Source organism: Vulpes vulpes, chromosome 7 (assembly GCF_048418805.1).
Source record: "Vulpes vulpes isolate BD-2025 chromosome 7, VulVul3, whole genome shotgun sequence".
Taxonomy (NCBI): Eukaryota; Metazoa; Chordata; class Mammalia; order Carnivora; family Canidae; genus Vulpes; species Vulpes vulpes.
The window spans coordinates 7,048,809-7,071,607 of NC_132786.1; the positions used below are offsets into that span (position 1 = coordinate 7,048,809).

The 22,799-nt window shown below is 49.8% G+C and overlaps 1 protein-coding gene and 1 long non-coding RNA gene across 4 annotated transcripts in view; one reads left to right on the forward strand and one right to left on the reverse strand.

The window, feature by feature from the left end:
* Nucleotides 1–12,299, reverse strand: part of EPHB6 (EPH receptor B6) — a 17,397-nt gene extending 5,098 nt beyond the window's left edge. The window contains exons 1-10 of one of the 3 annotated variants that reach the window (XM_025982232.2): nucleotides 10,250–10,343; nucleotides 8,345–9,101; nucleotides 5,551–5,625; nucleotides 5,052–5,250; nucleotides 4,715–4,779; nucleotides 3,792–4,545; nucleotides 2,910–3,065; nucleotides 2,310–2,666; nucleotides 2,091–2,215; nucleotides 1,777–1,939 (exon numbers count right to left, since the gene is read on the reverse strand). In XM_025982232.2, the coding sequence (XP_025838017.2) occupies nucleotides 1,777–1,939; nucleotides 2,091–2,215; nucleotides 2,310–2,666; nucleotides 2,910–3,065; nucleotides 3,792–4,545; nucleotides 4,715–4,779; nucleotides 5,052–5,151 (1,720 nt within the window). In that variant the 5' untranslated portion in view covers nucleotides 5,152–5,250; nucleotides 5,551–5,625; nucleotides 8,345–9,101; nucleotides 10,250–10,343. Of the gene's footprint in view, nucleotides 1–1,776; nucleotides 1,940–2,090; nucleotides 2,216–2,309; nucleotides 2,667–2,909; nucleotides 3,066–3,791; nucleotides 4,546–4,714; nucleotides 4,780–5,051; nucleotides 5,251–5,550; nucleotides 5,626–8,344; nucleotides 9,102–10,249; nucleotides 10,344–12,071 lie in introns of those variants that run through there. The other 2 variants (XM_072762831.1, XM_072762832.1) reach the window with 2 other exon arrangements.
* A 986-nt stretch (nucleotides 12,300–13,285) lies between these two features.
* Nucleotides 13,286–16,379, forward strand: LOC140599480 (uncharacterized). Its single transcript, XR_012002368.1, has 3 exons — nucleotides 13,286–13,834; nucleotides 14,120–14,234; nucleotides 15,633–16,379. It is a non-coding gene; the product is annotated as an uncharacterized lncRNA (long non-coding RNA).
* The last annotated feature ends 6,420 nt before the right edge of the window (nucleotides 16,380–22,799 follow it).

Genomic DNA, 22,799 nt, shown 5'->3' on the forward strand with positions numbered 1-22,799 from the left:
GCCACCCAGGATCACACGTGGGCAAGGCTTCACAAGCCTACACCCCTCCATGTACCCACTCACACCCACTTACACCCCCCATGCACCCACTCACACCCACCTGCACCCCAATGCACCCATGCACACCCACCTACACCCCCCATGCACCCACTCATGCCCACCTACACCCCCATGCACCTACTCACGCCCACCTACACCCCCCATGCACGTACCCACACCCACCTACACCCCCTTATGCACCCAATCACCCCCACCTACACTCCCCCACCCCCCATGCACCTACTCACACCCACCTACACCCCCATGCACTCACTCATGCCCACCTACATCTCCCATGCACCCACTCGCACCCACCTATACCCCACATGCACCTACTCACACCCACCTACACCCCCCATGCACCTAGTCACACCCACCTACACCCCCATGCACCCACTCACACTCACCTACACCCCCCATGCACCTAGTCACATCCACCTACACCCCCATGCACCAACTCATGCCCACCTACACTCCCCATGCACCCACTCACGCCCACCTACACCCCCCATGCACCCACTCACGCCCACCTACACCCCCCATGCACCCACTCATGCCCACCTACACCCCCCATGCACCCACTCATGCCCACCTACACCCCCCATGCACCCACTCATGCCCACCTACATCCCCCATGCACCCACTCACGCCCACCTACACCCCCATGCACCCACTCACGCCCACCTACACCCCCATGCACCCACTCACGCCCACCAGTACTCCCCATACATGTACTCGCACCCACCTACACCCCCCATGCACCCACTCACGCCCACCTACACCCCCCATGCACCCACTCATACCCACCTACACCCCCATGCACCCACTCATGCCCACCTACACCCCCATGCACCTACTCACACCCACCTACACCCCCATGCACCCACTCACGCCCACCAGTACCCCCCATACATGTACTCGCACCCACCTACACGCCCCATGCACCTACTCACACCCACCTACACCCCCCATGCACGTACTCATACCCACCTACACCCTCTTATGCACCCAATCACACCCACCTACACCCCCCATGCACCTACTCACGCCCTACACCCCCCATGCACCCACTAATGCCCACCTACACCCCCCATGCACCCACTCACGTCCAACTACACCCCTATGCACATACTCGCACCCACCTACACCCCCATGCACCCACTCACTCACCTACCCCCATGCACCCACTCATGCCCACCTACACCCCCATGCACCCACTCATGCCCACCAGTACCCCCCATGCATGTACTCATACCCACCTACACCCACCATGCACCCACTTATGCCCACGTACACCTCCCATGCACCCAGTCGCATTCACCTATACCCCCATGCACCCACTCACGCCCTACACCCCCCATGCACCCACTAATGCCCACCTACACCCCCCATGCACCTACTCATGCCCACCTACACCCCCATGCACCCACTCACACCCACCTACACCCCCCATGCACCTACTCATGCCCACCTACCCCCCTATGCACCCACTCACGCCCACCTACAACCCCCATGCGCCTAGTCACACCCACCTACACCCCCCATGCACCCACTCACACCCACAGACCCAGAGGCCAGCTGTTTCGCATGAGAGTATTCCCTACAGCCGCCTGCCCCACATGGCCTCTGGTCTGGAGGGTGCTAGATGAGGGTTCAAGGCCTGAGGGCCCCTGGGCCTCTCCTCACGAGCCCCCCCACCCCCGGTGCTGCCTCTGCCCCATCCAGGCCTCCTCTCACCTTGAGGCAGCGTCTGGAAATAGACCTTGCCCCCATAGGGGCCGTGGCCTGCCGCTGTGCGCGCCCGCACCTGGAAGCCATAGATGTGGCCAGGGCTCAGCTGTGTCACGGTGGCCGTGTTGGTCTCGCTGGTCAGGGTGAAGGAGTGGGATTCATCTTCTGCCTGGGGGTGACAGCCACTCACTCAGTCCTGTTGCTCAGTCCCAGCCACCGACCCCTGCTCCCACCCTCCAGCGTCTGGCACCTCTCTGTCCTGGCCCTGGCCCACCTCCCATCTCCCCGACCAGCCCTGCTGGGCACCCCCACTCCCCCACCTGGTCGTAGTAGCGGAGCTGATAGTCCAGGATGTTCCCATTGGTCTGGTCGGGCTGCGGCCAGGACACCGTGATGCTGTTGGATGCCCGGCTCACCTGGTGCAACGCCGGGACTGCGGAGGGAACTGGGGTGGGGGAGGTTAGTGCGAGGGTTCCCAGGGGCCCTGTGGGTGGCCGGAGGAGGGGAGGGCTCCCAAGGAGGCAGAGCAAAAGGCTCACCTGCGTGGCTGGTGCTGACATTGATGGCGGCAGCCTGGGGAGGGTCGGGGCTGAGCTCTGACACCCCATTCACAGCCTGCACCTCCAAGATGTAGGGCACATGTGCCCGGAGCCCCCCAACCAACACTCGGCTCTCCGTCAGGCCCCTCTGGCGGGGGTCGAAGTGCACCTCGTCCCTGCAGCGGCGACAAGCGCCCCCGCTGCCCGGGACCGGCTCCTGGTGGCCTCCACACTCCTTGCACACCACGTTGAAGAGCAGGTCCCCTCGCCCCCCCAGCTCCTGAGGCAGGCGCCAGTGCAGCATGAGCACTGAGCCCTGCACTTCGAACCAAAGCTCCCGGGGAGCCGATGGAGGCCCTGGGGAGGCCGGTGGGAACAGTGGGTCAGGCCAGGAGACGTAGGAGTGGTGGGGTGATGGGGGGAGGCGGGAGGCAGGCCAGCGTGGATGGGGTCCGGTGAGAAGGAGGTGAGTGGAGGGAGAAAACGAAAAGGAGAAAAGTCACTGCGAATGCAAACCAGCCCCACTGTAGTGCCCTCTGGCTCCCCTTCTCTGCCCACCCCTAGTCCTGTTTCCACCCCTGGGGCTGGTGGGGGACTCACCAGTGCACGGGGCCTCTGGGGGGTCTGAACTGGCCCTGTAGAAGCCCTCCAGGCAAGGGCAGATGGGGGCTGCAGGATCGGGGGCGTGGCTGCGGGCAGGGCACGGTAAGCAGGGGGTGTTCCCAGCCACGGCCTTGTAGGACCCCTCAGGGCAGGCTGGGGGCAGAATGGGGCAGAGACATTAGGCTCACCCCACCCTCCACCTCCTGAGCCCCACCACAGCCATCCCCCAGACATGCCTCCAGCCTTCCATTCTCCAGGGCAATTTCTTCTGTCCCCCTGAGACCTATCTGCCACCCCTACCCCTCCCCTTCCCTCTTTGCCTCCCTCAGGCAGAGATTACTTCCATGGCCCGCATTTCCACTGATGGAAAAAGTGAGGTGCAGTGAGGGCTATGAGCAGGCCAAGCACCCCTAGAGGTGTCTGGCTTGATTTTGTGACCTCCCTGTGCAGAGGCCTTCCTCAGCCTCCGCCCTGCAAGCCGAAGGATTCCCCTTAGCTGGTCTCCACCGCCTTCTCCTACCCGCATCCTGGTCACCTGGCCCGGTGATGACCCCTTCCTAACTAGACGGCAAATGGGGACAAAGGACCCATCGCAAGATAACCCAGGAGTTTAACTCCCTTTGACCTCTATCACTTCTCGGGCCTGCAGCCCTTGGATGCTCAGCAACGGCTGTGGAAGTCTCCAGAAGGCTCTAGAAATTGGAGATGAGCGCATGACACCAAACGTTTATGCTTTAAAAAGTAAATCTGGAGATAACAAGGGTCCTTTCCTAAATAGCTTATTCCTGACCTTCTGGGGGGACAAAAGGAGTCTGGAGCGTTCAGGAGAGGCGTGCCCAGGTTGGGGGCCAGGTGGGCAGGTCTGGAGCGGAGCCTCACCTTGGCAGGCCTTGTCTCCGCGGGCCGGCTGGTGGCCCGGCTGGCAGCGGCAGCCCCCGACGGCTACCATCCACTTGCCTTCCCCGTTGCAGTGCAGCCTGGGGGGGCTCCCCCCTGCCTGGCCCCCGCCTCCATCCTCCTCCGGCTCCGCGTGGGCCACACAGGTGCCCACGGCTGCCACCAGGGAAGCGCCCCCGGCCCCGCTGGCCTGCGTCTCAGGGAAGGAGGCGAAGGCGCGGAGCACGGAGGGGCAGGTGTAGGAGAAGAGCTTGACGGCCACGAGGGCCAGGCAGGCCCCGGTGTCCTGGAAGGCCACGTAGAAGCCGCGCTGCGTGAGCGGCCCGAAGCTCCTCTCCTTGACGTTGAGCTGCAGCCCGGCCCGCTGCCCGGCGCCCCGGGGCCCCACCGCCCAGGCCGAGGAGCCGGGGAAGCTCTCGTCGGCCGCGATGGTGTCCACCTTGGTCCAGCGCTTGAGGTGCCAGGCGGGGACGCTGTCGGGGCCGTCGGGCTCCTCCGCCTGGCGGTAGTAAAGGGTGAAGGTCTCCCGGCAGGTGCCCCCGGCCGCGCCCAGACTGGCACAGGCGCGCACGGAGAAGTGCAGGCGGATGTGGGCTCTCTGCGCCCCGCGCCGCTCCACGAAGTGTGTCTGCAGCCAGTTGTCCTGCCCGGTGCCCGCGGGGGCCCCTGCCACGTGGCATGCCTCGAAGGTCCGGGTCAGGCGGCGCTGGTCGTCCAGGACGCTCACTTCATCCCACTGCAGGGAGGCGGGGTAAGGAGAGGGCGAGGTCCGGGCCTCTGGGGGGGCAGGAGCCTTATTCCGCTAGTCTCCACCCAGGGCTTCCTTCCCCAGGGCGCCCCCAACCCAGGAAGCAGGGTGGGGAGGAGCACGGGGGGGGGGGGGGGGATGAAAGAGTGACACTCACCCCACCTGGGGGGTAGGTGAGCCAGCCAATCTCAGATGTCTCTCCAGTGGTGTCCAGCAGGACCTCTGCCCGGAGACAAGAAGGGGCGCTCAGCGGCCAAGCCCCCCGCTAGCACTGCTCATCGTCACCCCATCCCTTGGGGAAACCAGAAAGATACCTCCCTTGTCCTTTTCATTCACCAGCAGGGGCACAGCTGTCTGTCAGGAGCCTTTCTCTGGAAGCTTCCCCATTCCTTTCCCCTGCTTGATGTCTTCAGGCTTCTCAGCCTTTTCGGAACCTTTCCCATCCCCACCTGTGCTGGCAGGTGGGGGTTCTCCAGTCTCCCCTTCCCTCTTACCTTCCAGAGCCAGAACTGAGGACACCAGCACCAGGACCCAGAGACTGCACAGCATGCCCGCCGCTCTGCTCCCTGCCCGGGCAGCCCCCTCAGCAGCCATGGGGCATCTTCGGGGCTCCCACCATTGCCCTGGCCACCACCCTGCTCGCAGGCAGGGCTGCTGCTTTGTAAGCCTGGGGTCTGCAGCCAAGCTGGCTTCCTAGGGAGGCACACAGGACCAGAAGAGGCAGGTGGCAGGTAAGTACATTGCTACGTGGATGGCCCAGACTCCCAAACCTGACTCTCTGTCTCGTCCTATGGCTCTCAAACCACCCCAGCACCAACTACAGGGTAAGGGCCTGTCGGAAGCAGACTCTCTCCTGACCTGTGCCAAGTCCACCACCTTAGAGGGCCATGTAGTAGGTGAGTCTGTTCCTACATCCTGCAGATGACCCATCTCTGGGCATCCCTTACAGCCCTCCCTCTTAGAGCATAGGATATAGTTCTAGGCCAATCTTACCCTTTTCTTCTGGAAGGAGCTATTTCAGTTCTTTCTTTTCATTAACTCTCCCGTCCTCTTCCTCCTTGAGCCACCCTGTATCGGAAGTCAGAAGACTCTTCTCATTAAAACAAGCAGAGTAGAAGCTACGCCTTCCCTTGGGACACACGATTCCCTCTCCCCATCACCTCCTCCCTCACATCAGATCTGGACACTGAGAGGAGCCACAGACGAGAGCTGTGGGGTGTGACGGAAGGGAAGATAGGAAAACAGGAGCAAGAGGGACCTAGGTGTAGGTCCCTGCCACCCCAACTGATGAGTAAGCCAGCATAGAGTAGAGCCGCCTGGGTCTGGCATAACTACATTTTGTGAACAATGGTCCTCCCTCCACAAGGGCACATTTCTTCTACAGCTTACAGAAAGATAAAAGTGTGCCTTCTATCTGTATCTGGAAAAAACGCTCCTGGTTTGCTCACAACTAGAGGACAGCAGCAGTGGCAGGCCACCTTGTCCTATGGGATTAATAATGCACCGGGTTCAAGAAGGTATGTGGGATAGGCTCTCTATATCCACGGTGCTTACGAGTTCAAACTGGTGTGTCTTGTGGGAAGGACAGGTGGTGATGTCTACCTAGCAGCTGCCCTTCCGAGAGCTTGCCCTTCAGGTGCCGCATCCTTGGATCTGTTTGCCTGGATGTTCAAACAAGGATGGGTGTGGCCGAAGTGTTTGTAAGGGAAAAGACTGTAAAGTAGCTGTCCATCAATAGGAAGATATCCAATAAAGCATGGTACAACCTTACGAACGGGCAAGGGCAGGTGTTTTTTTGCACTGATTATGAACATACTTTCCAAGGGAAAGCAGTCCGTGCAGAACAGTGTAAAGTATGATCCCCACTGGTTAAGGTAAGAAGGCCATCCATATACAAGCACCCGCCTCCTCCAGCTCACAAGAGCATGACTGGGGGATAGGGGGCACAGTGAGGACCCAAATGGGTTCAGGCCTTCCTCTGTTCATTGGTCTAGAGGTTAGCGGTGACCCATCTGTCCCCTTGGGACTGAGTCTCAAAAGTCCGTGAGTTGCATGAACAAGAGCAAGTCCATTCCATTTATTTCTGTTGAGGAGAAAATAAGAGGCAGGTTGTTCAAAGACATGATGCTGAGAGGGAGAACAAAGTCAGGAGTTGAGAAATGGAGCCTATTTCCTCCATGACAGGTGCGGCCAGGCGACCCACAGCCATCCTGAAAGTTGCATGTTTCACGATGCAGTCCAAGCCAAACCATTAAACCATTTAACTTCGATAAATCAGAAAATCCTAATTTGGTTCCTGCTAATCTAATTTTTCCCAGTAACACTGGCTCTGGTGCAAGCCAAAGCCTTCGGTGTCCCTCCGCATGGTCATCACAAAAAGGCGCTGCTTTTAGAGCTCGGTGGGCTGATCACATGATGGGCACTCGCCCACCAGCCACTGCAGTTCACCTTCCGTGCCCCTAGAACCCTGCTCGCGAGGCGGAGTTTAACTTAGAGCATGTGGAGGCAAGCAAGAAGCATTTCCGGATCACCAGGTTGTATACCTTAAACCTACACTGTCTTATATCTTATACATCAGTTGTGCCTCAATAAAGCCAGAAAAAAGGGAAGCATTTCCCTATGGCAAATTATTCCTAAGAAACAGAGGTTCTTTGCAAATACACTCCCGAATGATGCTAGCATCATTCACAGATGAAATGTTTCAAAGAAGAACAAGGAGACTGTGAAGTAAAAAAAAAAACACGGCCCCATCACCAGTGCTGTTTAATAAATATCCTGAGGTAACGTATGCTGTAGGCACATCCTCCAAACGCTCAGTGGCTTAATTTGGAGACACACTTGACACACCAGGGCAGACCAGACTGTCCAGAGCCAAAGGGTCTTTAGGAATGCTCTTATCAAGAACTGAAAATGCCAGCAAAATGTCTTTAAACAATAAAAGCTATTATATCATTTGCTCAGCAGATACTCTCTAAAATAGCCTCTTTCAGTCAGAAGATGGATGGATCCTGGATTCTGTACAAAAAGAAAACTGTAAGCACTGTGTCTTCCTAAACTTATAACAAGACAAATAATCATGGAGAAGGCGTAATAAACACTTTGGATGCATCTCAATGAATTATTTTTTTTTTTTTTTTGAGAGAGAGAGAGAGACAGCAAAACAAGAGGGAAGAGATGTACTGCAGATCCTATCAGCTGTGCACTATGGAACATTCTAGAGGATGAGGAATGGCAAAGTATTTGCTTTGATGACCCACAACACAAGCAACACAGTCGCTTGTGGCTGCAGCAGGGCGTGTATGCATAGCCTCAGCATGCATCTTAATGACAACATGAAGCTGGCCTCTCTCCAGAGGATCCAGAAAAGAGCAAAAGCAATTAGGGAACATGTTAAAGCCACTCAGCAACTGTCCTCAAGAGGCATCAGAAAGAAAAGAATTAAATGGAGACATGGTGTGTGGACTGCCGCTTTCATAATCGTTCAAAATTTTTTACCAAGAACAAAGATGTTCATTAAAAAAAAAAATGGTGGAGGATTCTCAAGTGCCCAGAAGTGCTCCTTGCTGTTTGAAGGGACCTCTTTTAGATCTGAATCCAGAAGACTGAAGGTTATAAACAAGTTTCTTCAGGAACAACAACAACAACAATAAAAAAAAAAACAAAACAAAAAAAAAACCCAAAAACTGTGGTCGAGTGAGACTGGGAAGCGAGGTCAATCCCTGCTTATCAAACAAAACATAAATGCAAATCTTTTATTTTTTAATATATAAAAAGAACCTGGGTGTACCTCTAGGGCAGGAATAAAAACAAGGAAGGACGAAACTTTAAGATACGGATGAAACTGCTGTCAGCTAATTCCTACCGCTGCAGATTCTTTTGAAACAAGTTTCAAAGGCAGAAATATAAGTGACAAGAACACGCAGCTCCATCCACATGCCTGGAATACTGAACAAGGGGACTTAGAACTTGGTTTTCAAAGGTGCCTTCAGTGGTTGAGGCCTAGGACATCTGCGTGCGCTTAGTCTAGGGGCGCATCCTGGAAGCTGCTGAGTGCGTCCCTTCTGCAACACAGAGGGGGGCAGGCCTGCTTCGGATCCCCCTCTACTCTCCAGCTCCTGAAAGGCATCGGTCAGTGCTTAGAAATCCTCTACCCCGTGAAAGAGCAGAAGGCTTCTCTCAATCAGGAAAACATTCAAGTCTCAGATGTGTACATGGTTTTAAAAATATAACACACCAGAAGCAGCAGCAACGTGGATGGAAAATGGTAGCTCAGAAAATAAGACTCATTTCACAAAATTTCAGATGACAAAAATTGCATTCTATGACTTCACATTTTTTTTTTCTCAGCTTCTTCTCTACATATATCACTTTACATCTTTTTGCTCCAGTAGAGACACTGCATCCGCAAGCCTGCTACATTTCTTTGGTTTATAAAAATATGACAGTCCGTAGGCATCAAAATTGTGTTTTGTTTCCAGAAACTGGCAAAGATTAAAGATGTGTAGACTCTTAGCTTATAAATTGTAGCTTCTGAGTTCTGTTATCTATAAAAATGAAAGATTTAAAAATAAATTAAATGAGTAGATCTGTAGGAATTTCAAAAATTAACTATCCTCAAATTGAAATGTTAAATGTGATAATTTTATCAACAGAGATGGTTAAAAATAGTTTATGCACCTCAGTCCACAAAATGAGTTTTTTAAAAAAAATTAAGTAATATAAGCCAAATAAACTTGGAAGAAAGGATGGCAGAAAATGTACCGGACATTAAAATTGGTTACTGCAGGAGGGAGAAATGAAGGATGGTGGGGGGGGGGGGTATTAATTTTGTCTTATGTATATTTGAACGGGTTTTCGTGTTACAATGAGCATATCTTATTTTTCCAATTAAAACAAAATCTCATAATTATCATCTAAACAAAAAAGAAGGAAAAGATTTTTAAAACCTAGACTAGCATAGCATATGTTTACATTTTATCGTCCCCTCCCATTTCTCTCTAGGTTTCAAAACAATGTAGAAATTTCCACGTATAAGGAGAAAGCAGAGATAAAGAGGCAGTAGGAGTTGGGAATGAATGAGCAAAATAACTTTTATCTCTGGATTTTCCTTAGGCTGCTCTCCAAAGAAGTTCAAATTGCCCCCACTGATAATATCAGGCTTCTCTTGCTCTGTGTTAAGTGAAGGACTGTGGCTTTAAAGGGACCAGGGCTGTACACCGGGGACACATGACAAGGGCCTCGCTGCAAAGTGAGCCCAGGCAGGGACAGTCAGAGAGGCGAAGCAGGCTGCAGGGCCCGAGGGGGGACACGGGGGGTGGGGGGGGTGGCAAGGAAGGTCCCAAGGGCAAAGGGGCCAGTGGTTAATGTGCGGTGTGGCTGCTGAGCTGGTCCTCACACCTGTTAGCCACAGGGTCAGCGTGGGAGGGGTCAGCACCATAGGTCCTGTCCTCTGTCCTGTTCTGCAGCTGTTAAACGCCCAGGAAATTCCAGTATAATCCTTGCTCAGCTTAATGCTGCTACCCTTTAATCTCCACCTTGGATATGGTCTCAGTCTCAGAGCTCCATCCGCCTGCCTTGAAAGGGATCCCATCAGCCCTTACAGAGGCATCCAGAGCAGACAGTGAGGAGGTGGCTGCCCTCCCGTGCTTCTAGCCCCTGCTGCCCTGGTTCGAGAAGCCAATTTGTGGATTACCTAGCAGAGGAGAGTCCTGTGTCCCCCGAGGCCTCCAGCCTCCAAGAATGTCCCCCAGAGCACGCAGATGCAGATGAATGTGCCTCCCACTCCCAGGCTGTGGAGCTGGGGGAGGCTTTTAAGATGCAGGCAGTGTCTGGGAGTGGCAGACAGCCACTTAGAATGAGCCACTCTGGCTGTGCACTGACCGGGGACATGCGTGGCTTTGGAAAAGGGCACAAGGGAGGGTGTTGGGACAGTCAGTACGTGTCTGTGAGAGATGAGCAAATGGAAGACCGCAGAAGCCCCCAGGAGCCGTGACCAGTGCCTGCAGGAGCAGGTGTGAGAGTGTGTAAGGAAGTGTGTGTGAGGTGAGATGGATATGGAGCAGCACACATGCTGGGAGAGATGTGTGTGTGTGTGTGTGTGTAAGAGAGAGAGAGAGAGAGAGAGAGAGGAGAGAGAGAGAGAGCATGTACATCAGAGCAGAGCCAGAGTGCTCCCCATACTGGAGACAGATGCCCATGAGCCCTTCTCACCCTGGGTCTGTCCCTGCCCTACCCTGAGTCAGCCCCAGGCATTGCTGCTGTAGAAACATCTGGGCTGGGAGAGGGAGCTGACCAGGGGAGCAGAGAAAGAGGAACCTGAGGCTTCCTGCCCCCCAAACCCCCCCATCCCCCTTCCCCCTAGTGGGCAGGCCAGTAGGGGGACACAGGACTCAGGGCCCAGCTCAGGAAATGGTGATGAGCTGGGAAAGCAGCTGGTCCCGAGGAGGAATGTTCTTGCCCTTTCCATGCTCAGACCACTGCTGCCTGTTGCTCCTAGGCACTCCGGTGACACAGTGGTCACTGCACCCTGAGTGAACCAACAGACTCCAAACGAGTCCTCCTCCCTTGGCCCCTAGGTAGGTACACAGAAGCCCCTGCCCTAATCTCCCCGCAAGGAGAAAGGTCCACTGCCCTGCGAGAACCAAATGTCCCCTCTGCTAGCACCACCCTCCACGAGCGACGACTCTCAATCCTGCAATGCCCAGTACCTGGACGTTCCCCTGCATCGCCACCAACGCCAGAGCTCCTTCCCACCCAACCAGCGTCTCCCCTTCTAGAACCTGAGTCAAGTTCTCCTGGCGGGGCGGAGGGCCTGGCCCTGGTTAACTTATTGGGAACAGGCCCAGCCGCTTCTCTCCATGGGCACTGCCAGGGACATTACAACATCGGCTATGCTGGCCCCGAGCCAGCTCCCCCAGGGATGGGAGGAGGGAGGATGCCAGACAGCCAAGATTGGTGGATGGGGGTGTAGGGCAGGTAGGGCCAAGCACCCAGATGCAAAGAGCAGGCGGGTGGAGCTGGGGCAGCAGCGCAGCCGACTTTGGTTGCAACTTGGGGGTTACGGCCGGGGAGCATGAACCAAGCCTTCTCTCCACTCCAAGGCTTGTGCGTGATAATGGGGGTTGGGGTGCGGGGGGGGGGGGCGCGGTGTGGGATCAACCTCCTTGCTCCTCCCAGCTCCGCGGGGATTGGAGAGATGCCACCGGAGTCATTAGGGTGGGCGATCCTTCTCGGAACGCGGGGAGTCCGGCCTTGGCGAGGGACCCCGACATCGGGACCCCCGAGCCGAGCGCGCGGCGGGCGGAGACGCGGTGGGGGTCGCAGCGGCCCGGGTAACGGGGGTCGGGGCGCCGGGCACGAGCCAGGCACCCGCCAGGACCCACCGCCCCGGGAGGCCCCCGGGCATCCGCAGAGGCCCAGTCCCGGGGCCCCTCTACTTTTGCGAGCCTTGGTGTTCCGTCCCCGGGCGCGCCGCCCCCGGCCCCCCGCCCCCGCCCCCGGCCCCCCGGGCTCACCTTCCGCCGCCGCAGGCTCCGCGGGTCTGCGCCCCCCGCGTCTCCTCCCGCTGCGGGGACCCCGCTCCCCGCTCCCCGCTCCCCGCCGCCCGGTGCGCCGCCGCCGCGCGTCTCGGGGCTCGGGGCCGGCCGGGGGCGGGGATGCTCTGCTCTGGAGGCGGGGCGCCCGGGGATGGCGCGGGGCCCGCCGCCCGCAGCTCGGCTCCGGCGCGGGCAGGGGCGAGCGCAGCCCGGCCCGCCCCTCCGCGCCCCTCCCAGCCCGGCCCCTGCGCCCCCCCGCCTCCCCCTTCCGGGGAGCCGAGCCCGCCCTCCCGGCCTGGGCGGCGCTGCGCGGCGCGGGGCTCGCCCTCGGGGGCCCGGGAGGACGCGCTGCCGGGCTGCGGGGCGGCGGGTTCGAGCCCCGGGTCGCGCGCGGGCTGCGGTCCCAGCAGCGAGGCGCCCGGGGCGGGGCGGGGCGGGCGGGGCGGCCAGCTCGGGCCCAGCACCCGCGCCCTCTCCCCACCCCTGCTTCTCTGCTTCAACTCTGGGAACTAAACCCACTGTGTCAGCTCCTGCTCAGGTTTGCACTGAGGTGGGCGTGAGCTGGGAAGAAGAGAAAGAAGGAAAAGAAGGGGGTGGAGGGAAAGACAAACTGAGAGATCTCGGAGGGTTCCGGGGGTGGGGTGGGGAAGAGGAAGCGGCTGGGACTGTGTGTGTGGGGGGGGGGGGGGGCATCTGGGTTATGAAAGTGGCCCTGGTGTAGCCCTACACTCGTCCGCCTCCCGGTGGGTGCCCCCGGATCTGGTCAACGTGGGGGCTTGGGCTCACCCTCCCCAAAGGGCCGGGAAGCCTGGGGCTCAACGGGGAAGGCCAGATGCGGGGCGCCTGCCTGGCTGTGCATTGCCCGGGCAAGTCGTGCACCTCCGGGCGCCTCCTCCCCCTGCCCCGCTCCCCGGGATGAGGGAGGAGGCACCTGAGGCCCTGGGAAGTGCTCAGCAGGTGCCTGGAGGGCTTGAGGAGCCGAGGGGCGCCGCCGGGACAAAGGTTTGCGCCCGCCCCTAACCTCTCCTCCCTCCGAGGACGGGATCTGGGGTCTATTGTTCGGGTCCTGCGGCGCTGGGCTGGGGCCTTCCCACGATGTGCTGCTACCACCTGCTGGTTCTTTCCAGGAGCACAGGCCGCTGCTGGAGCTCCCTCCGGCCTCCCCCCCCCCCCCCCCCCCCATACCTCCCGGCTGCATCTTACTCTCCCACTTACTTCGTTTGTCCAAGGCGAGGTAAAGCACTCCCTGCAAACGGGCTGATCAAAACTGGTACTTAAGGAGCACTCAGAAACCAAGGAAAATTGTGAAAGAGATCCGTGAGCCAACAAGCACAATAAGCAAAACAATGCAACTCATTAGGAGGCACCTGGGAGAAACAAACAGGCTTTAATGAATTGGCTGAATGAGTGATGGAAACCGGCGGCTGAGCTGGTCCCCGCTTGGCAGAGGGATTGTTCACTCTGGAGATCTGCAGTCAACTAATAAGCCTAATGATGTTCAATGATTCCACATTTGGGCACCTTTAATAAATCCAGTTGCACTGGGGAGTCTAGCTGTATCTTTGTTTCTTCCCCTTGCCCTGAAATTCACTGATGGAGAGCTGCCTTCCTCCTTTCATTTCCAAACCAGTTCTCTCCGAGGCCTTGAAACAGTTCTGCGAAGAAACCTGAATTTACATTGTCTGCGATATTATATAACTCATCCTAGTTACAGTAACAACAGGACTGCCAGAAAGCTTTGGGTAAATTGCAAACGTTTTTTTTTTTTTTTTAAAGCATCTGATGAAATTATGTTTAAAAAGTATCAGCAAAACAAAAACAGCAGTTACTTTATAAACCCCAGAAATTTCGGTGGTAATTTGCAATGCATCATCTATTGACATTATAGTGAAAGTATTTATTCCTTTTCCCTTGTCTGATAGAGCTCATTGTTTACACTGCCCGTAAAGTACCTATAATATGAAATTAAGTTCTTGTTGTTCCAGGCTTATGTAATGAGTATTTTTCTTTTGTTGATAACATTGGAGAGGCATCCAGTCTTCAAAGAAAGCTCCATTGTACTCAGGAAGCAAAGAGGTTTAAATATGTGATTACAATTGGCCCCGTATCATCATCTCCTATGTGTTAAACCAAGTTTTAAAGGTAGGTGGGTAGCACAGAATGCATTGTTAAGTTATGCTGCCATCTGCAGCTATTAAAAAGCAAAGTAATGAATCCCTTTTTAAAGTTGAACATAAATCTTTGCTATAATTTGTTCAGAGCCTGGCACGCATCGGGTACTTAGAAGTGTTTTAGAATAAGTGAATAAAAAATAATAGTATTTAAACTTGTTCTGTGCTGAGGGGCAGGACCTAATAAAGTCTGTGGCTCACAGAATTCATTATCCTGAGACACAACCATCGACAATGTGAATTTGGAGCCAAAAGAAGCTCCAGAGAGCGCAACGCCAGGTGGCTTGGGATGGGCCTTTGATTCTGCCTCTTTGCCTTGTCTGTTTTTGCTCCTTCTCAGGCTTTTCCATTTCCGCATCTTTTAAATCCCCAAGGATGCTCAATTTCTTCCTTCTTCCTTATTTCCCTGTAGAACGACTAATGCAAGCCGATGTTATTATAAACAAAGAGCTTTATAAGTAATTTCCATGATTAGCATTCTAGTAAAAATCAGTAAAGGAATTTGCAAAACCCCCAGATCTCTTATCCCGAGACATTAGTTTTGGCTCCATATACACAACCTCACAGGGACCCAGGCACCTCCGCGAACTGTCTCGAGGTCCTGTGGCCTCTAAGTACGGTTTTATTTCCCAAAAGCTGGTGTCTGATCTCCAAATATTTTGCCCAATAAAAATGTCAAGTGCCCATTTATCCAATTCAAACTTTCCCCCCCCCACCCCGTCCAGAAACTTCTAGTGCATTCTAGGGTTTTCCTACAGGACAGGTTTGTTTGAAGGACAAACCTAGTCTGCAAGTCATTTTTATTTTATTTTTATTTTTTATTTTTTTGTTTTTTTAAAGATTTATTTATTTATTTATTAATGAGAGGCAGAGACACAGGCAGAGGGAGAAGCAGGCTCCATGCAGGAGCCTGATGTGGGACTCGATCCAGGGGCTCCAGGATCACACCCTGGGCTGAAGGTGGTGCTAAACCGCTGAGCCACCCGGGCTGCCCTGCAAGTGATTTTTAGACCAATGGTGATTGATATCCTGGATGCTCACTGAAAGTGAGTGATCCTTAAAGTTCCCCGATGCGAGCCTTACACTTTTGAGTGTAACCTTAACCATAACCTTAACCAACCTTAACCAAGCAGTAATCAAAAGGCATTCAGAAGCATTAGTGCACAGAAAGAAAAAGGAGGGCTCTTGTCTCATAACAGAATGTTTTCTCACTGAGAGATTGGCTTCAGCTGCTTGAGACAGGAGCAGAGCTGTACAGAACAAATGCAAAAAGTTGGACAGCCATGGTTTAAACAAATCGAGTGATCCAGGAATGCTATGCAAGTCCCCAGGTCAACAAGACTTAGGTTCTTCTAATTCCGTCTTCCAGGACGCCTGGTTCTCCGGTTCTCTACATGTGAGCAGAGCTCCAGCTGTAATGCCTGTTAGCTTCAGCTCAGAAAAAGAAGATGGACACAAAACCAAGAGCAGAGCTTTGGCTGAGCTAGCACCCTTTAAAGGACCTTTCTGGAATCCCCACACCCCTGCCCTCTCCTTGTATTGATTGGCCAGGACCCTGCTGCTTGACCACCCCTGCCTGAAAGGGACAGGGAAATGCATGCTGCACCAAATAAAATTCAAGTTCTGTTTGTGAGAGAGGAGACAGAATATTGGACAGGCGGCCAGCAGGCTCTGTCACAAATGAGCAAAGATGATCACAGTTATGTGTATCTTTGCCTGCAATCTAGAAAAACAGCAGCTTTTTGTAGGGCAGCTTTGCTGGTTATTTTTCTCCCGGACCATCATATTTAATGCATCTTTTTAATGCTCGAAGGTGATTCCTAGGAAGTTACTGTAGTGAATGGAAATGCTAAGAGCTTCCCATCACTAAAATAACTATGACATCATCTCAAAAGAAAAATAACAAATCCCCCGCAATTACTCTTATAAACACTCAGAGTTGGAAATATTCTACATTTTTTTTTTAACATTCTACATTTTAATGGGAACCGGGGCAGTCCCCATGGGCAGGACAGGGTTGATAAGCGCTGCATGCCACTTCCTTTGTTTGCTGTATCTTCCTTCTTCAGATCCAGACAGGAGATGTGATGATCCACAACATGGAGCAGATGATGCCCTTGTCTGCTTTTCTCACCACATGCAGTCTCGTCCTCTCACTCTGGTCCTGGATAGTGTTCTCTAAAAACACCTGCATCCCCCTAAATGGGAAAGGTGATCTGTGTGACTGCAAGATTTGCCTCCAGCCCTAGATGTGGCTGGAACATCTTCTGGTTGTTGGGCTGTGCGGGCGTTCCCTGTCTTAGATGGTAGTTCTCTATATATTTATACAGGATTCTGGAATCTCTCACATCGGACCTTGAAGCACCAACAAAGGAACAAGTCAATATCAAGAATGAGTAAACAACACCCCCAACAAAACTTGAGCCTTTTAAGAAATCTGAGGAAAATTAGAAAAGGAGTAATGGTGTAAGAGTTTAAAGAACATGTTTTCACCTTATATTCTTGCTGAGTTAAAAGCAGACTCAAAAAACTATTTTAAAAGGTTGGAATAAAAAAGGAGTGGGAAAAAAAAAAAGAGAAAAGCACAATAGCCAAAATAAAATCTTAGTCATGCAGAAAGAAAAAAATGACAAAACTCTGAACAAACCATGTTACATTACATGAACCTGGAAGGCTCAAGAAATGAGACATCAGTTGATTAGTTTTTAAATAACAGAGAAGGTAAAAGGTTTGTAAAATACAGTAGGGAATTCTAACCTTAAAATAACAATAATTCCAGAATGGGAGAGATCAAATACACAAAAAGGAAAAAAAAAAAAAGAAAAAAATTAACAAAATTTATTTTAGCATCTGGCACATATTAAGAACTTAACAAGTATTTATTAAATAGTTGAATTAAGTAAAAAAAAATAATGAGACTGAAAATGTAGAGATTTTGCCATTTTTATGCAAAACTGAAAAGCAAAAATCAATGCCAACAAACATTCTGGGGAAAGTTTTCCAGTGAATACCTTATGTTTATCCACACACACACACAGTATTTATATTTAACAATAGTGAAAATCAAGATGCCTTCCTGTTTCTTCTCTGGAGCATTGATTAATGAGAAGGTAGTCAATAATACCTCCAGAGGTTTTAGAAGGAAAGTATAACACTATTGGTCCATTTCTCAAAAGCCATTCTCAGCTCTTCTTAGCTCCCCACAGGATTGAGGTGAGGGGCTAAATATCTGCCCTCCCGGCCTTTCTTAGTTAGGGGTGGATACCAAGCCTGACCCTGGTTCTTGAGAAGAAAACAGAATTCTGCTGACAGCACTTCTGAGAAAGCCTTTGGATTTCTATAAAGAGCTGGAGATTTGACCGATGTGGCTCTTTTGCCTCCGCCTCACTTTGAAACCCTCCCTTGGACATTGTATAGGGATATTGATGCCATAAAAAACTTAGTGGCTGAAAACAACACAAATATTACCTTACAGTTCTGGAGTTGGGTCAGAAGTTCAAAATGTGTCTAAATTGGGCTTAAAAAAATCAAGGTGAGGGGCACCTGGGTGACCCAGTCTGTTAGGCGTCTGTCTTGGGCTCAGGTCATGATCTCAGGGTCCTGGGTCAAGCCCCATACGGGGCTCCCTGCTTAGCAAGGAGTCTGCTTCTCCCTCTCCTTCTCCCCACCCCCCTCCTTTCTCTCTCTCTGTCAAATAAATAAAATCTGTTTTAAAAAAAAATCAAGGTGTAGTAGGGCTGTGTTCCTTGTCCAGGCTCTAGGGATAATCTGTTTTCTTGCCTTTTCTAGTGTGACTTCTAGGGTCTACTGCATTCCTTAGCTGATGTTCTCTAAGCTCAAAAGCCAGTAACGTTGGGCTGAATCATTTTGCTGACTCTCTCCTGCCTCCTTCTCCCACTTCTAGTAATAGTGAGTCCACCCAGACAACCCAGGATAATCCCTCTACCACAAAATCAGGTGATAAGCAGCCCTAATTCTATCTGCAAACTTAATTCCCCATCACTATGTAAACCAGCATAACGTCCTAATTCCAGGGATTAGGATATGGATATTTTGGGGGATCCCCCCATCATTCTGCCAACCACAGACATGATGCTGGAGCGTCAGTGTCTATATTGGCACCTGAGCCAAAGCCAGCAACGACATATACTTTTTATGTTACGTGAGAAAAAATAAACATCTGTAATTGTGGGATATATTTTTTTTTTTTACCTGTAGCTTCATACAGCTGTATTGGGTTAGACTCAAACATTACATCCCCAGCTTATTCTTTTTGAACATCAAGCTGGGGTCATTCTCAGATCTGTAAATTTTTGGAAGATTTACCACTCAAGACTGTTTTCCAGCAAGACACACAACAAATGTACTCTGAATAATTAAGAGATGAATAAGCAATTGCATTCTTCATTAGGGAGGTTGTGATTGAGAAAAAGTGGCTATAATCACTGAAACTATCTAAAATTGTAGGATGAAATTGTAGGATAAGTAAAATACAAAACAAAATATAAACTTGCAAAACACTAATAACAACAGGAAAATTCAGTAATTGAGGGTAATTATGGCAACCGGAGTAAAATACTCAATGTAAACATAAAAAGAAAGTCTTTTTTTCTTAAACGAGATTTTAACTCCAATTTAGCAGCCTGCAAAATATGAAAGGGAGATAGCAAAGATGAGGATATCATCGGTGTTAATTTCCTTGATGCCCATCAAAGGAAGTCAGTAGTTATTGTTGACATAATTAGGCAAAAAGAACTTTAATGTTTTAAGATAATCACATAAGATTATCTTTTAAAAAGAGTGTTAACCTTACAAATCAGAGATAAAAGCTAAAAACAAATGGATATATTTCATTCATCCAAGGAAAAACAGATAAAAAATCACAAGGAAGCATTAAAACATAGAAAGGATAATTAAAGTGACAGATGTCAAGCCTAGTACAATGTCCTAATAAGCATAATATTCTAGAACAATTTCTATGGTAAGTCAGTGGAATAAGTACGCTGTGAAATTTCCTCATGCAGCAAGTAACAGAGTCTCTTCCACATTTTATAATACACTGAAATGAACTATTGTCTCTTGCATGCCTAAAAATATTTATATAAATGAGACAGTATTTGGAGAAACTTGACCCTTTTTTCTCAGATGAAAGTGGAACTATTGGTGATAGTACAAAATAATACTGTTAAAATTAAATATATAATTTTGAAATATTTAAACCAAGGAATTAAAATACACACACACACACACACACACACACACACACACACACCAGGAAGGAGAAAATTGCCATTTTTCTGTTTCCCACCCTCCCTCTGATTTCATCCTTGCACCCTCATAACCCAAAGAGAGATGGGAAGATGATGTTGACTTGTCTACAGAATTGATGTTTTTTTTGTTTTGTTTTGTTTTGTTTTTAGGATTTTACGTATTTATTTGAAAGAGAGAGAGCTCACAAGTGAGGTGAGGAACAGAGGGACAAGTAGACTTCCTGCTGAGAAGAGCACCAGCTGCAGGGCTTGATCTCAGGACCTGGAGATCATGACCTTAGCTGAAGACAGATGCTTAACCCACTGAGCCACCCAGGTGCCACTGATTAGGTTCTTATAAGCAATAACTTCCAAGCTCATTCCAGTCTTTGTGTAGCTAAAGTAGCAATCATGAAAAGAGATAAAACTTAGAAATGAGCTTCCTTTTTATTATAATATACCCAAGAGGATGCAGTGTGAAGGTGAGAAATGATTTTTTTTTAAATCGTAGTATAGTCACATTCAAATTCAAACAAAATATAGGCTTAAAGACTTTAATCACTTTATTTTTTTTAAGATTTTATTTATTTGACAGAGAGAGAGAACGCGCAAGTAGGCAGAGTGGCAGGCAGAGGGAGAGGGAGAAGCAGGGACCTTGATGTCCACGGGGCTCGATCCCAGGACTCTGGGATCAGGACCTGAGCCAAAGGCAGGTGCTTAACTGACTGAACCACCCAGGTAGATGCCCCAAACTTTAATCACTTTAAATTAAAACATGGAATTATTTCTGTATTGGAAGATAGAGTTCACTCCTTAACTGGATTATATTCGTTCATTCCATTGAAAGTAAATTAATGAAATAAAGACATTTGACGTGTAAAATGTTAAATAAAACTAATAAAAATTACAGAAATTTCCCATATTAACTCTCATTAAATCTCTACTGACAATAGCAACTTCGCTCTTCCTCTCTCCCGCAGTCTTATTGCCCAGAAGCAGCTTTGCTAACACTGCTCTTCATAATAGTGTAATTACTCATTTTATTACAGGCAAGGTGGGCTTCACTAATTGTTAGATAATTAGGTTTTTCCTCCTTATAATTTTGTTCTGTACTATCTATGAGAATTAATGTTTGGCCTTGTGAGTTGCGCTTTTCTGAATCACTGCTACCTGTTGGATACTAGAAGAAAAAAAAAGTGGCATAGTAATGATTCATGTTGGTTATAAGATGAAGAAGGAAAAATGGATTTAGTATCACCTTCTTTATTGTTCTCTTAGAGGCCCCAGAGTAGGGTAAATAATTCAGGATTCCCCCCAAAGGAGATTTTTAAATGCCAGATTAATTTAGTGTAGTATATGAAAGAGGAATAGAAAAATAATACATTCATGCATGCATTTCTTAAAAAGAAAATCATACTTTTGCTCAAACTAATGGTTCTACCTAGGGAGACTTTCTCTCTTTGGTCAGCTAGTTACCTCCTGTTTATTCTTAAAAATCTCAGCTCACAGACCAGAAATAAATCCTCACAAACATGGTCAACTGGATGTATACATGCAAAAGACTGAAGTTGGACCTTTATATTATAGCAGATACAAAAATTAACTCAAAATGCAGCAAAGACCTACACTTAAGAGCTAAGACTATAAAAGTCTTGGAAGAAAACAATTGGGAAAATCTTCATGCCATTGGATCTGGCAATGATTCCATAGACATGATACCAAGAGCAGAGGCATCAAAACAAAAAGCAGAGGAATTGGACTTCATCAAAATTAAGAACTTTTGTTCTCCAAAGAACACATGCAGATTACCAATAGGCACATAGAGAAGATGCTCAACCTCGTTCATCAGTCAGGGAAATGCAAATCAAAACCGTAATACGATATCACTTCACCCTTACTAGGATGGCTAGAATTTAAAAACTGGACTATTACCAGTCAATACTGAGGATGTGGAAAAATTGGAACCCTCATGTATCACTGATGGGATTGCTAAATAATGCAGCACCCGTGGAAAACAATCAGTCAGTTTTCTAAAAAGCTAACGTGGAACTACCACATGAGCCAGCGACTTCACTCCTAGGTATAGATCCAAGAGTCCGAAGCAGGCACTAGAATAGATGTTTGTATGCCCATGTTCATAACAGCGTTCTTCACAATAGCCAAAAGGTGGGAACAATCTAAGCATCTGCTGATGAATGGATAAACAAAAATTGGTATAAACACATGATGGAATATTATTCAACCAGAAATAGGAACCATATTTTGAGGTATGCTACAAAGATGGACCTTGAAAATATTATGTGTAGTGAAATAAACCAGATCCAGGACACATACTGTATAATTCTAGCTTTATAGGGTGTCTAGAATAGACAAATTCATAGAGACAGAAAAATAGAATAGAGGCTACCAGGGGTTGGGATGGGGAGGGGTTATTGTTTAATAGGACAGAGTTTTTGTTGGGGAAGATGAAAAAATGTTTGGATACACATAGTGGTGCTAATCACATAGCATTGTGAATGTATTTAATGCCACTGAATTGTGATTAAAATGATGAATATTGAGTTACATATATTTTTACTACAATTAAAAAACCCACCTCAGCTCACAGATTGCTATTTCAGGAAAACCTTCTGAAATCCTATTACACTCACAGGGTCTGTGTTTTTTTCTTTCATCATATTTACTCTTGTGGGTAAATATGTATTTATTTGTGTCATTTTTGAGAATGTCTTTCTCTTCCCGAGACCATGGGCTCCATAATGATTTCCATCTCAGGCTTAGTTACTTATCTCCGGACAGTGTCTAGCCCATTGAAATAATTTGGTATAAAAGCTTGTATTGGATGAATGCTCCTAGTATTAGAGGACACTACACTACAATCTTGAGTATCACACACATTGCAATTATCTAAATCTTTCTTAGCCATGACATTTGTAAAGTTGACTAAGTTTAATAGGTCATATAAAAGTATCATTTAGCAAACGTGGCGTGACGAGGCCACACACAAACACAGGGCAACAAGTCTAATTATTCTATTGTTACATCACGTAATTATCCATGATCAAATTATAGATTGTAGAAGGGATAATTATTCCTAATGGTGTCCAAAAGCCATCATTTTCTTTCACTCGAATTTAGTAGGAACTGAGTGAGGTAGCTAACTAGCAAAAGGCACAGCAACACATTCTGATTTTTGGTAATTCATTCTGAAGACGAATAATCATGGCACATGAAGTTTCCTATGAGAATCTATGTGCCTTGTGATGGATTTCAAATAAACTAGCAGA